This window comes from Epinephelus moara, chromosome 14 (genome assembly GCF_006386435.1).
Source record: "Epinephelus moara isolate mb chromosome 14, YSFRI_EMoa_1.0, whole genome shotgun sequence".
Classification (NCBI taxonomy): Eukaryota; Metazoa; Chordata; class Actinopteri; order Perciformes; family Serranidae; genus Epinephelus; species Epinephelus moara.
The window spans coordinates 26,677,323-26,693,480 of record NC_065519.1 but is presented as its reverse complement, the minus strand read 5'-3'; the positions used below and the strand labels follow the sequence as shown (position 1 = coordinate 26,693,480).

Here is a 16,158-nt window from a genome sequence, read left to right as displayed (position 1 = left end):
CAACCAGTTACACCACATTAAAAACACTAATATATAGCCAAATTGTATAACAGCTGTCACTGAGCAGTTACGAAGATATCAACATTCTCCAGCAGTACAGCACTGCAGAGTGATATGCAGATAGTTAATGCAGATATGCAAAAATAAATACAACTCTATGCAGGTGGAACATAAAAGTATTTCCTCCATAACAGCCTCTCACAACACAGTCAATAAACACTGTACTCCAAACAAAACCATAACCCTGCTAATGCATACGGTCCATTATCACCACACACCTCTCAGCTGGAATATTCCCAGAAGTGTCTATTCACTGAACCCTAAACTGTGGTGGACGGTTCAGCTATCATTTGACTCCCAAACATAAACGAAAATGTTCTTTCTGGAAACAAACTACAGCAGCGACTGAGGATGAATCTGCTGTAATTATTTGGTCTGTGTGATACAATATTAGTCACAGGTCACTTAACTATCAGATCAGAGGGAACACTGGTCCTCTGCACTGGAAGTAATGTTTTCCACATATGGCTGCTGAATGCACTTCTGTAAAATTTTCTTATAATGATAAACACATCAGGCTCCAATTTTTACTAAATTAGCCCTAGGTACAGGACGTGCCTGTCAATTAGGGCACAACAACAGCTTGTAGGATCGTATTACAGGCTTGCAAGGGCAAACACACTCACCATGCAGCAATGTACTGTACAGTACGTTGCCACGGAGATGACCCGCCTGGTCTTGCCATTGGTGGGCTTGCTCCAGATCAACTTGACAAGGCTCGAGTCAGTTCATTATTTTATAGTCCGTCCCACTTTAGTCTGTACATTATCTCATCATGGCAGCAGCCGACAATAATCACTCACTACATCAAGCAGTTAAATGTCAATTACAAACAGCTCCTGTCGATATGTCAGAGCCAGAGTGATCATGTCGGAGTGGTTCAGTGCCACCCAACACATCTGACTCTTAGTGGATCTAAATTTAACAGCAAAATATAGACACACACACATCCGCAGAAGAGGAGAGAGTATGTGCATCTGTTGTCTTGAAACCAGAGTCTGAGAGGAAAAGTGTAAAAAGCTCATTCAGATTGTGGCCTCAAAATTATCCTCCCTGCCTCCACTGTTGGTTCTTTTCAATGTTAAGATGTTAATGAATCAGCCTTCATTGTTTGTGTTCATCTGTAATAAAGCAGAAATGCCCCAAATAAATGTAAAAAAAATAACCACTATCTCAGAGGGATGTAGTAAAAAGAAGTTGGAAGACACGACATACTCATAAACTAAGTAGCATCCATGTTAACTTTAAAGGTGCACTGGGCAACCTCACAAGTTGGCAGTACAAACTAGGCGTGAAGTGGCTTGAGCTCATTGCACAAACACTGAGTTCACGTCTATCAACCAGACCAACCTACGATGTCTTATAGCGAGAGGATGAGAGAGAGAGAAAAGTTCTAACTTGAGTGCAGTTCACTCACTGCTGGAGGCAGGACTGAAGTATTGATTCGTGATTTCCTGTGGGTGGAAAGGTGACCGTGTCTGAAATCAGAATTTAATTTGGGCAAATAAAGTGAAACTACGAGGTCTCAGTGGAGATGGGTATGGTGTGTTTTCGCAATATACACCATATGAAGCTCTAAAAAAATAAATAAATAAAAGAACAAAATGTCTTCAAAGTTCAAAGTTACTGTCTATACTGTTGTCAAGTGTGCAATAATTACAAGAGCAGTTGTTGGCATTGCAAAAGTTTGGGACTCAGACTCCCTACGATACATTTAAACATGCATAAAATGGAAAATCACACAAGCAGAAACAAAAAGAGAAAAAAAATATTTGGCAGTATGCACAATGAATAAAAACTATGTAAACAGAATGTAGTAAAATGTATAACATGAAACATAAATAAATATGCATATATAGAGGTGGAAGCAGTTTAGAATATAGAAGGTAAAGTAACAATATAATATAAAGTGACAGTGACCAAATTTGAGAGCTCAGGAGTTCAACAGTCTTAATATATGGCATGTGGGATGAAGCTGTCCCTGAGCCTGGTGGTGCGGGACGAGATGCTGCCGTACCATTTGCTGAACGGCAGCAGGCAGAACAGACTGTGACTGTGGTGATTTAGGTCCCTGATAATCCTGTTGGTCTTCTTCCTACACTTATGGGTATGAGATCCCCCATGGAAGGCAGCTCCATCCTGGTGATGTGCTGGACCAATGTGATCTCAACCCTACTGGTCATATTGTGATGCTTAGCCTTTTGCATTCTATCTTTACGCAGGGCAAGCAGCAGTTAGGTTTAGGCCGGGGGTCTTCAATGTTTTTCAGGCCAAGGATCCCTTAGCTGAAAGAGAAATAGAGCAGGGACCCACTGCTACGTATCTTGTATAGAAATGAGTCAAACTTGTGCTTGTGTTTTAGCCGGCTCACATGTATGCACAAGGATTCCTGGGCACCAGATAGCCTATCCTTAATGTTGTGTACTGCAAACTAATTGGGTTTTATAAATAAGCCAACTTATCTTTTCTACTAATATGTTAGATTCATCTTAATGTGTATTTCAAGACACAGTTTAATTTAAAAAAAAAAAAAAAAAAAGTTTAAAAGTTAAATTATCAAGCCAGAATTTGGCTCATGGGAGGTTGCGTAGCCCCTGTTGAAAACCCAGGGTTTAGGCAACAAAACTACTTGGTTATGATTGGGAAAAGACCATAGTTGATGTGAGCAGCTTGAGTCGACTCATGTGACTAATGAGTGACTAACTGTCTGACTGTCATGACAAAATAACCCAACATTACACAGGTGGGGGATCTGAGTTTGAGTCAGACTCAAGTCACAAATTTGAGGACTTCAGACTTGCCTGACTAATACAGATAAAAGACCGGACTTGACTTTAAATGGTATTCATGACTTGAGACTTGACTTTGACTTGAGATGGATGATTCAAGAGAACTGCTAGGACACGGCAGACCAGCAGAGGCCAACGCACTAGGTGGCTTTTATTGAGAGGGCTAGTCCAAAAACAATACATTTCGGATTCAGGGAATATGGTACAGATGATGGTAGTCAGAAGAGAACGTCGATTTGAAAGGTCTGCAACTTTGTCCGTTACTACAAAACTCACCAAGACAGGTACAAGAATGTGTCTTTTTAGCCAACTTATTAGCTTTCTGGCAGCTCAAACGTTAGCTAGAAAGCTAATGTTTGACCAGATCTATAGAATTTGATAAGACTTGTGACTTGCTTGACCTGAGCAATGACTTGACTTGTCTTGCTTGACTTACAGCAGGGACTCGACTTGACTTGCCTACCACAGTAACATGAGCCTTGCACATGTGACTTACTTCCCCCGTTTGCAACACTGATTTTTAGTTTCATAGTTCAAAGTTCATAGTTTTTATTTTCAACACTGGTCTCCTGCATCAAAGTCCTGTGCTTGTTGGACCCATCCACCTCCTCCTTTTCACTCTTTATACTACGCCCATTACTCTTATCATCCAATAATGACATGGATGGGTTTACATTGGAGTTGGTTGAAAGTTTGGTGCGTCTCATACAGATGCTAAAGGGTGCGTTGTGCACCCATATGTGATGCCAAGGACCAATGGCCAAGCAGTTTTCACCACCCTCTCAGAGCCTTACGGTTGAGGGCAGTGCAACTGCCAAACCAGAACCTGAAGCAGCGAGTCAGGATACTCTCAATTGTGCACCTGTAAAAGTTGCAGAGTATCCCAGTGTCCATGTTGAGCCTCCTCAGCCTGTGATGGAAGAACAGCCTCTGTTTTGAATGGCTTATCATGCACACTGACACAGTGTGGCCTGGCTGACACGCAGCATGGGGCCTGTCTGAGTCCACAGCCTGCAGACAACAGGTTGGTCCACTGACTCAATTACTTGATACAAATGCAATTAGCAGAGCACCAGTGCAAAGCACAGTTTGGATATTGCTTACAGTGGTATTACAGTAACGGAGATACAAATGGGAATGCGCCCACACACACATAAACACACACACACTTGTTTAGACTGAGGCAGAAGTATCTCTTTGCATATTTGAGACACTGTGGCACAGTATAGGAGTGACAGAGGCAGATTCCCTCCTGCTTTATCAGCACATTCACTCTGTTTCTAAGCATTTTAGAGAGAAATTCATGATGTGCTGTTTTTGTATCTCAGAGCAGTAGCACCGCTCTAGGATCAGTTTTGCGTCAGTTTTGCTTTATTCATACAGAGCATGTAGTTTCTGCTGTTGTGTGCAGAAGTGGATTTGCCACTGAGGAACTTGGACTAAATGCTGGGGAGGCCTTATTAATGAAGACTGACAGGAGTTATTGATCTGCCTGTTATGAAATACCGCTGTGGTGGGGTGGTCAATGGGTAGACGGGGCACAAAGGTGCAGGCCACGGTTCAAGTCAATTACAGGTGAAGTCACAGCACCATGTTGTTGACAAAAATACACCATGCATGGAATTACTGTATCTGCAGGAAGGTTTCCGTGCAAAGCACGCAAACACATGTGTGAACATCTGGAACTCTCAGCGCCAGCCTCCAACAATGGAGGGATTTGTAGCGATTATTTACAGTAATTAAAGTCTAATCCAAACACTTCACAATTGGGGCTTTTTTGTTACAGAGGTTTTAAAAGATGGTGGTTACAGCAGTGAAGGCTGTTAATGAGGACAGCTCATGTTTGCTCATGTAACAACACTTCTGCTTGAACAATGATGAGTGACAGCAGTGCTCACTCTGCCTGAAGGTTCCTGGAAGTCAGATTTAGTACCACTTCCTGAGCAGAGCTAAAGTTAGGTCCTGACAGCTATATACACAATTGTGTTTTCATACACGCAGACACCAAGTGTTTTATGGCATTTTGCACCACCTTTAAATTCCAGTGTGTAGGATTTAGGGGGCTATATTGGCAGAAATGGAATATAAAATAATAGTAAGTTTTCTTTAATGTATAATCACCTGAAAATAAGTATTGCTGTGTTTTTGTTACCTTAGAATGAGCCGTTTATATTTACATAGGGAGCGGGTCCTTGCCCATGGAGTCCACCATGTTGTATAGCCATCTTTCTACAGTAGCCCAGAACGGACAAACCAAACACTGGCTCTAGATACGGCCATCTGTGTTCTTGCGTCAGCCACCGTAGTTAGCGGCCATTCTGCAGGAGCAGCATCAAAGAAACACTGATTTGCAATGTAAGATTGTATATTCAGTTTTTTTTCTGGTTTTAATCACCTGCTCCATTTGTTTTGGAGAGGAAGAGACCTGCGCTGATATTTTATCTCCCGGTGAAAATCTCCTGAGAGATGAACATTGAAGGAATCCTAATCGTGAATTCACACTTGACACATGGGAGAAGTTTCAGCTGGTTGCAATCTGCAATCCTGACAGCTAGATGCTCTTTAAGTTTTCAATTAATTTTAATCAAAAAGGACAATAAATTTCTCTATTTAAACTGTGGGGACAGCTCATATCCTGTCCTTTCTGTGTGGTATTTACATGCATTCTGTGTATTCACCAAGGTTTCCTTCCAAATTTCACATATGCAAATCAGATGAACTGGATACAGTAAATGGTCCACAGGTTTGAATTCAAGTGGCCAGAGTGGGGTGTTTGGAAGTATTACACACATTGCATTCCTATCCCACATGATTCTTAAAATACTTTAAATGGATTGAGTAAAAAAAAAAGTATGATATCTAAATTATCTAAATTGAGAAGCAGAACATTCTCTGGAAGTTTGCTAATACGGTCACTGTTGTGTTCTCAGGCAGCGTCAATTCGTAATAATTAACCAAATAATGACATGTTGTGCTATCACAATGCTGTGATAGACTTAAAATGCAAACACTGGCGAACACAACTGCAGCAATTAGCCCAACTGCAAGGATGAAACCTTGAAAAGAAAAAAAAATCTTCCAAACGAAAAATCCTCCTTTTGAACACATGAGTTGGAGCATAACCCAACCTGAATGTACTCCTGAGTAAAACGGATGTAGCTGTAAAATAACCACGTCACTGAGACAAACACACAGCATCTCTCTGTGTCTCTCCTTTCTTCTTACCATCCTGTCCTCTGTGTCACCCTACTACTTTGAGAAAGTGGGAGTAATATTAAGAGTGGAATCTAATCCTGGTTGGCGGCTCATCAAAGCAGCGGCACCAACTTTGGCTCTTGGTGAGCTGGAGAGAAAGAGCCGTTGGAGGCACAGAGGCAGCTACAGATGTCTATAAGTTACACTGGATGTTTAGTGTTTTTTATCTGGTTTGACACGGACAAAATTTATTTTTATCAGCTTTAATTCAAACAAAAGTCTTTTAAGCACCTCGAACAAAACAGAGGCCAACTGAAAGTGTAGTCTACAGTATATTTCAAGTTGCCACACTAAGACTTTTATGTATCAAGTTAGAACAGTTAATAAAAGGCAACATTTGCTAACATGCATAGCCCTGAGATGGTGACTTCAGTTGATCTGTCAACCTGACTGTGCAAGGCTTTGACCAAGAGAATGATATCTTAACAGATTTCCATAATCACGTTCCCCAATAGAAGATTCCCAATTACGTTCTCGACCCCCTGACCTTTTGTTTATAGCCACAACCAAGTCCAAACTTCCCTTTGACCAAAACTTTGGTCCATGACAGAGTTGTATCAAAAAAGAAAAGAACGCAGGAATTCTACGGATTGGTTGTGGGCATTCATGGTTCCCAATGGTGCCCCCAGAAATCTGTCATAGGGGTGGCCAGAAGGGGCCACTGAAAATCTTGGGGTAGAACCTCAAAACCAGAACTCAATTTCAAATTGTTTAAGTATATAGGCTTGTGGAAAACTATGTAAACTATGTAAATAAGTCAAGGAATTACACACTGATATACTTTGTCTTCTCATTTTACAGTTGATATCATCAATTATCAGATGTGCATCGACTAACACAGTTAACATATTGAGTTCCACAACAATCCTGTTTTAATGTGTGATGTATCTATACATGTTGGGGGATTCACTGTTCGTCAAACAGACTGGTTGTCCTTTTCCTTAAAAAAGCAAATATACAGCTTTAATTTGAGGAAGCACATTGATTGCAAGGAACAAAACATTTACCGGGAACAAGCTATTTCAGACACTCTATGGGCTTTCTTTAAGAGCCACCATCAGACTTACATATTAATCTATAAGACTTACTGAGCACATCCTTTTCCCCCAGTGAATAAACCCTTTAAATGTCAATGAGGCTATGGTCTCTTCTCTGATATCAACCACTGAATAAACTTAACAGTCTTCAACCCCGCTGATAAATAAGGCTCCGAGAATAGCAAAATCATCACTGGTGCTGTGGGGTGTAATGAATACTGGAGCCACTGTAGGCCGAGGCAGGGTTAACAGGTGTAGTCTTGTTTCGTCAACAGAGCAGTAGTAGTCCTATAGCATTGCTGAACTCTGACATGAAAATCTTTACAAAATTATTGGCTAACAGGTTAAACAAACATATTGCTTCTATAATCCATGCTGACCAAACTGGCTTTATCCCTGGTAGATTTTCTTTTTTTTAATGTTAGGAGATTAATGAACATATTGTATCATAGTTATAAAAAGGATCAGAAGGGGGCTGTTCTCTGCTTAGATGCAGAGAAAGCTTTTGATCAGCTAGAATGGGCGTATATGTGGAGGGTATTGGAGGAGTTTGGATTTGGTAGCCGGTTTGTCTCATGGATTAAAATATTATATGCTCACCCCTCTTCCTCCATTCTTACAAATCAAGAAAGATCAGCATCATTTCCATTACATCGTGGAACACGCCAGGGCTGTCCCCTCAGCCCACTTCTCTTTGCCATCTCAATTGAGCCTCTGGCTGCTAGTATTAGGCAACATTGCTCTCTCAAACCCATTCGTCTTGGAGACATGGATCATCATCTTTCTCTGTACGCAGATGATTTAGTAATTTTTACATTGCAGCCTGAGCAGTCCATCCCCATCCTGTTAGACTTGATAAAGTCTTTTGGTGAAGTTTCCGGATACAGTATTAATTGGCAAAAATGTGAATTTATGTCTCTTGGTGATAACCTTGAAGCAGAATTCTTGCACAGTCTCCCTTTCAAAGTTACAGATAAACTGAAGTACCTAGGAGTAATCCTGCCAAAAGATCCCAAATTAATTTTCAAACTAAATTTTCTTGATAAGGTGGAGAAATTGAAAGGAGGTATTGGCAAGTGGCGCACACTCTCTCTTTCCATGGTGGGTCATATAAATGCAATTAAGATGCTTTCTCTGTCGAGATTTCTGTACCTCTTTCAAAATCTTCCCATTTTCCTAACAAAATCATTCTTTAAACTACTAGATTCAATAATCATGCATTTTATCTGGGGTTCTAAAGCTCACAGAATATCCAAAATTCATTTACAAAAACGGAGAGAGAGGGGTGGATTTGGGCTACCGTGTTTCCAGCATTATTATTGGGCAGCGAATCTTAGAGCGCTTGCCTACTGGCAGGAAGGTTATAGTCAAGATATTTCAACAAACACTCCTGCCTGGGTGGCTATTGAAAAGAAAGACATCATAAACACTTCACTCCCAGCACTTCTTTTCTCAGCACCTGGACGGCCTGTAAATACCAAGGTGAATAACCGAATAATTCTCAACTGCTTGAAAATATGGCAGCAAATTAAGAAATGCTGCAAGTTGCCTGACACTTCTGTTTATAGCCCATTGTGTCGTAACCATGCATTTCCCCCTTCATTCTCTGACCCAACTTTCTACAGTTGGAAGCTTAAAGGCATAGTCATTTTAAAAGATCTGTACATTAACAAACAGTTTGCCTCATTCATTCAGTTAAAAGACAAGTTTTCTCTTCCATCATCACACTTCTTTAGATACCTACAAATCAGGAACTATGTGCGCCAAAATGTGCCTAATTTTGAGTCTCTCCCTGAGGATAGCAAAGTTTATAAACTTTTGCTTGGCCCTCCTGATGCAAAACATTTGATTTCTGATTTTGTTGAGGTATTTTCTGGTCAAGTGAATTTTTCCACTCACTCTTTAAAGACAGCTTGGGAAGATGAGTTGGGGTAACAGATTGATGATAATGTTTGGGAGGAGAGCCTCAGTAGGATTCAATACTGTTCAATTAATGTCAGACATCAGTTAATTCAATTTAAGGTCACGTATAGACGTCACTACTCAAAAACTAAATTACATAGAATCTATCCTACAATCTCTCCTTTATGTGATCACTGTAAGTCTGCTGATGGCTCCCTAGCCCATCTTTTCTGGACGTGTCCAAAGTTGCATGATTTCTGGACTAAAGTGTTCAAATGGTTTTCTGAAATGTATAATTGTGTGTTCAAGCCCGAGCCAGAGGTGGCACTGTTTGGCTATTCTCTGTCTTTATTGACTCATACCCTCCCTGTCCAGAACACTATTATGTATGGAATGATAATAGCAAAGAGACTGATTTTGATGCACTGGAAGTCAAGTTCTGGAAGAAACTGTACCCGTTTTCAAGACATGGCTGACAGAACTTACCTCTGTACTGCACATGGAGAAAATTCGATACAGCATGATGAACAATCTTAAGAAGTTCTACCAGACTTGGCAGCCATTTTTAGACCATCTTACTAAGTTTAATGGGGACCCTGATCATTGATAAGATCTATAATAGGCCACTCACCTCTTCCTTGAGAATTTGTGTTTGAACTTAGAGTACTAGTGATGCAACAATGTATGTCATTGCTTGAAGTGTACGCCCTGTTCAGTTTTTGCTCTTGTTTTACGCACTCTTTTTATTTGCCTTTTTTAAACCTTTATCCTTATTTTTCTTGTATGTCTTGCACTACTTTGAAAAAAAACTAATAAAGATATTGTGCAAAAAAACCCCAAAAAAAACAAAAAACAGAGCAGTAGTAATGGAAGTGAATTAACTAATAAGAAAGAAAACTAAGAAATTTCCTAAGACATTATCAAATGCTGCTTTGAAAGCAAGACAAAGTAACTCTTGAAAGAAGAAATGCCTAAATTGAGATACCTAAACTAGTCTGATAGAAGCTTATTTATCTTACTGGTGGATGGAGGCATAGCTAGAGACCATCAGAGCAGCATCATATTTAGTCGACACTATGTCAGAGAGGTTTTGAGTCAACTTCATGGTAACTTTGAAGCCTGGTGATGTTGAATTACATCCCAATATGTCAAAAGGACACCCTAACATTGAAACCACCCCCATATTGCAATTCACAGTATTGGATTCCACTTGCTTGCTGCACCTTATAAACTGTCATCTCAATGTACACACAGTGTATGGTCTTTTATGGTTATTGTGTACAATTAAGGCTATTTGCACCATTAGCTCTTAAATTGCCCTGCCTCTGCAGATGCATTTGTCTGGCACAGTGGGATCTACGCTTTCAAGAAAAAGAAGCCAGGCCAGAAACATAGTTAAGAGACAAGATGGTGGTTTTACAGAGCCTTTGCAGGATAGTTAGTGATGTACTTATGATAGTTTGAGTACAGATTCATAAACTGGCACTTCTCTGCCATAAATTAAGCAGTAGATAATGATACAAAAATACATTTAAAACCTCCACAGTCTTCCCCCTTGTTTCTCTCCAGTAAGTCGTGGCCAGTAGGGCTTGTGGTAATGATGATGGTGGGAATTGGATACCTTGCGGGTAGAAACCAGAGCAGGTCACTGTACACCGTGATAAAATTCCCAAATCCACACGCCAAGTTTCCCTTTGCCTCCTCCTCCTCCTCCACTTCTCCACTTTTCCACTCCCCTGCTCCCTCTCTCCTCCTCTGCCTCTCCCTCTCCTCTGCTTTCATTTCCCTCTACTTTCCTTGATATCTGATCCAGCAGAGACACTCAGGTTACAGTTTTTACAGCTTAGCCAGCCCAGCGCTGTATACATTCCTTTCTCCACTGTTTCTTACCCCACTCTCCAGCCTCTCATATCCCCTCCATGCCCACTCCTCCTTGTCCTTGATTACTCACCGGGGCTTATTTTACCGTGGCACACATTAAGCACCAGATGAGGGAAACACTGTCAGACTGTTTGGTTTTTCAGAGTATGATCCCTCACAAGGGCACATTGTGTGTCTGTCCGTGTGCGTGCGTGTGCGTGCGTGTGCGTGCGTGTGTGTGTGTGTGTTTTGGTCTGAAATATTGAGGATGAGAGAAGGGAACAAACTGGGTCCTTTTGTACTGAACACTTGGAATAGAAGAATCTGAGAGTTTTCTCTAGGAATACATCTAACTTCACTGACTGGCTTTACTGTTCCGGCGGAGGCTATTTTAATGCATCCATGGCATAGTGTTAATTAGCTGCGACTGCTGCACATCATGCTGGGTCGGGTTTACAGCCTGACTTGTATCTGTGTGTAATGCACTCATAACCAACCCATAACCTCATGTTATATCATATCAGATACATCCATATTTGTCTAACATCATTCAGCTTATTAACTGCCATCATGTAACAATAACAACGAGGGTATTGAAAGAGAGGCTGCAGCTATTTGCTAGTTCCCTACTGTACCCTCTATCTGTGGATCAGTGTTTTGCTAAATTAAATCTGTAGACAGCCGCTTATGTGTGGCGTGCGTGTGTGTGTTTGTGCAATAGGAGATGAAATTCAAGGTTGCGTAATGAGCTACAATCGAACTTGTTTAGCCTTTGAAAGTGTTTTGACACCTTAACCACATCTGCTGCTCCATTCAGGAGCTTGCCCTGGTATTGACGGAGATACTGGAGTTGTCATGGGAGGGGGGTGTTTTTTCCCTAAACACCAACAATACACCATATCAACAGCACTGACATATCTAAAAAAAAAAGCCTTACTACTCCTGACATTTTTATATCGCCATATATTGATAAAAATATAAAGAAAAAAATATGCTACACTTCAGCAGGCAACCACAAACTGCCATTTAAAATAATCCTTAGCAAATGTAATCAGAAATAAACCTAACAAATTGCCATTACTATAATTATTATTGCTACTTTTTCTAGTGTTACTGTGTGCTGCAGTTCTGCATTTGGTTTGTGCAAGTGGTGTTGCTGTATACCCCAGCAGATGCCGTTGCTCAACTGCTGTGGATAGATACAATAAATTTCAAACACTGTATTGTTGTCTCTCTATTTCATTACTCTCAGTGGTGGAGAGAGTATTCAGATCCTTGATTTGAATAAAAGTACTATTGCAACACTATGAAAATGTTACTAGTAAAAGTCCTGCATTGAAAATGTCCTGCAAAGAAAAGTAAATATAATCGGGACCATGTACTTAAAGTGCATTCATCCATTTTCTGTAACCGCTTATCCTGTTAGGGGTTGCAAGGGGGCTGGAGCCTATCCCAGCTGACACTGGGCAAGAGGCAGGGTGCACAGGGCTGACACATAGAGACAGGCAACCAATCACACTCACATTCACTCCTACGGGCAATTTAGAGTCACCAATTAACCTGCATGTCTTTGGACTGTTGGAGGAAACCCTATGTACGAAAGTATTAAAAGTAAAAGCACCTAATGGAGACAAGTCTAAACAAATACACCCCCAAAACTCAAAATTATTCAAAATAAATTAGAAAATGACATAAATAGCTAATAACTGAAATAGCCTTTTTTTTTAAAATCAAAAATAGTCAGTTGGCAACTAATTGTTTCAGCTGTACTTGTTAGGTAGTTGAATTTATAGCAAAATATAATATTTTATAAAATCTTATGTTTTTTACTTACACTCTTATGTTTAATTTGTGAAGTAACTATTAACTAAGGCTTTTTAATAAATGTAGTACAGTACAAAGCATGGTTGAGCCGAATATTTGGATTAAATGAGCATCTAGAACAGATAATGTTCTTTATACGAATATGAGCACTATACAAATAAAATGTGTCAATATACATCTGATGAGGGGAAATCCTCATTTTAGGTACCTGTGTTTAATCTCTTACTCCTTTAATCAAAAATGACCTGAATCTCAATTCTGGGATTGTTGTATGTAAATAGTTTTCAAATAAATAATAAATAACCATATCAATTTCAGGCTCCCATGCAGTTTCAATTTAAACCCCACCCACTTCTGTTACAAACTCCGCCCCTTTCGAGTACAGATACAGATCATTTAGTTTGTTAAACAGTCACAGACACAGATACAGATAATGGTGTACTTGCTCTACAAAGTACATTTCCCTCTGGACTGTAGTGGAGTAGAAATGTAAAGTGGCATGATAAGAACAGTCTCAAGTAAGTACCTTAAATTCGTACATCAGTACAGTGTTTTTAGTTACATTCCACCTCTGATTACTTAAAAAAGTGGAAAACTAGAATGTAATATGAGAGTAATGTAGGTTATATCACTGTCACTGTTACAGATTTTTCAAATTGTCATAAAAAAAAAGTCATAAGAAGGTCATAATTAAGTCATAGTGTGAATACTTTCTGTGTCCCGAAATCACATACAGGCTCCCTTAAATGGCACTCAGTCAACAAAACTTTGAGAAAACCTGATCTAAGAGTTTGGTTTCATAATGCTAAAATGGCCAATTGAGTTTCTAAAAAATTCTCCTGGGGAATTAACCCCAGACCTTCCCGGAGGGTTGGGTTGCAAAAGGTGCCGTTTGAAAATGGTCCCCCCACAATGTTAAATAAGTGATTACAGCCCTGCTGTCAGGTGCATCTTCATATTCAAAACTCAAATCCACAATTTGACTGATCGCAGTCACTACACTGTTCTTACAAATCAAATGACAAATGAAGCTGCTTTCATCAAATGAGATGTTTAACCGACATGTCTGCTCTGCAAAACACATTGTAAGAGATGTCGATTCACTGAACCCTGAATGATGACCCGCGTCACAGCATCTATCATCCAACAGCAAAACTCACCTGCAAATAAAACATCATTTCTGACTGATGACTGACACCGTATAATTACTCAGTCAATCTGATAAATTATAAGAGGAGACTTATAATTTGATTTTTTTTTTTTTTTGTCACAGTCCAAATAGATTTATGGTAATATTTGCTCGCTGCTGTAATGATAAAAATGGTCAAATAAAACCTGGACAGACAGTGCTTTATTGTGCCTAAATGATGCTCATAAAGATTTCATCCAGTCTAAATGCTCCACTGAGACTACATCAAGTGCTCCCCTGATAAGAAATAAGGAAATTGCACCTGCCTGACACCCTGCATCCCCCCCTGCTATCATCAGGACCAGACAACAGGGGGGTTCATCTCAAACTGAGACAAATTTCCAGTTTTACAATCTGTCATTGACAGAAATTCCCTTTCTCTACACCTCCAACGCAATTTAGGTAACAAGCAAGGACAACTCTGGATGCAGATGAGTGGAGCACTTAAGGAAAATACCTAAAAGACAGTACTGAGGATTACACCGCTAAAAATAGATTTTATTAGGCTACATTATCATGTAATAGTGTTGTAGTATACTGCCCGTTCCTTATTCTCTGTGATAATCACCAACCAAGCGTCAAAAATTGCTATCAATATTATCTTTTTGCTGTTTTACAGTAAGCGGTGTCACATGAACGCGGCTGGTATTTTGGATGGGTCTAAATACAAAAAGGCTTTATTCCAGGGTTGTTTCAGGACTCGCTCAAAGCCAGCACCCTCGCTTCTCCCCTGACAGCCTAAAAAAATCCCAATTTCCACAATGTGATCACCTGCATATCCACCCAGAACAGCAGAGTGCATATGTGTCTCCAGCCAAATGTGTACAAACAATGAGAGAGATGAAGACAAAGCGGACACACAGCTCTGCCACACACACACGCAAACACACACACACACACACACACACACACACACACACAAATGCCAGGAACACTTTCTTTCTCCACAATGAACCGCGCGGAGCTCAGGGCTCAGATACCACAGAAAAGGGGAATAGAAACAACGTGTGGGTGAATTTAGGGAGAGAACCGTGCAGGCCGAACACAGGAGACAATGTGCTCTTGTCGAGTGCGTAAAGCTCTCAGACGCACATCTGGATCACACGCCTCTGGGCAGCTGGGCAACACACACACATAAACACAAACACACAGCTCGACTCAGAGGCAAACCCACGGACGTCGGACCCGCAAAAGCATCGTGGGTAGGCGAGTGTTCCCCCATTGATTTCTACTAATTATGCACATTGGCTGCCCTCCGTTGCGCCGTAGTGTAACAGTATTAATAGTAATAGTAGAGGCACTGTTGACGCCTTCACTGACGCACTGGATTTTCCATTAACTCTGGGCAAGCCATGAAATGCAGGCACACAAACGGCGAAATTATGACATGAAGCGACAGGAACGTACACTGTATTCCTCATTGATTCAAAACTTACTATAGTAGCAGTGAATGGGTGCCGCATCCATTGTGCAAGGCGGCATACTGGCAGGGTGCGCTGCCCAGGCTGGCATTCAGCGTGGATGTATGACAATAGAACTTGGGTGCAAAAAAAAATCGTAAATCAAAGTTTAACTATCATGCAGCCAATTGCACTTGAGCGTATCATATATTTTCACTGAGGACGTCTGGTTAGTGCTTCAACAGACATGCATGCTCCTCACAACCACTCCACGCGTAATCACATGCAAGTGGGCACAGACCCCCTTTTACCTTCATCTCTTCATTTATTTCCCTTTTCACCGGGTGAGCTGGCTTTCGGCTTCTTTTATTTTCCGGAGGTCTGCCCTCTTTTTCCATCTCTGCCATGTTTTCTCTGAGATACTTCTGTCAATATTTGCGGTGAGGAGGGGTGAGGAGGGGGTAAGAGAGAGGCAGCGGCAGCTGTTTACAGTCGCCAGACGGCGGATGTCTTGCAGCTTTTCAGCGGCCCGTGTGACGCTGGTGATGCCGCCGAGGGCTTGCGGTGCCCGGCTAAGTCAGCCATCTTCTGCCCGTATCCTCCACGGTCCGTGCACCAGTGGTGAGCCGCCTCTGTGAGTCAAAGGAGAGGTTGAGTGAGGGGAAAAAACGAGACAGGGGGAGGGGCGTCCGCTGAAACATTATATGACGCGTTGATGATCAGAGGTAGGCTATTTCTTCTCGCTTTCCCATAGAGTGCAATCAGAGCAGTCACATCCACTTAACACCGCTCCCTCATGGTGACAGTGTGCACGCAGCAAACAGGTGCCCACACACACAGTC

The 16,158-nt window shown here is 41.0% G+C and overlaps 1 protein-coding gene across 1 annotated transcript in view; it reads right to left on the bottom strand.

The window, feature by feature from the left end:
- sobpa (sine oculis binding protein homolog (Drosophila) a) overlaps positions 1-15,944 on the bottom strand; it is a 50,110-nt gene extending 34,166 nt beyond the window's left edge. The window contains exon 1 of the mRNA XM_050061889.1: positions 15,628-15,944. Within this exon, the coding sequence (XP_049917846.1) occupies positions 15,628-15,723 (96 nt within the window). The 5' untranslated portion in view covers positions 15,724-15,944. The remainder of the gene's footprint in view (positions 1-15,627) is intronic.
- Between the last annotated feature and the right edge of the window lie 214 nt (positions 15,945-16,158).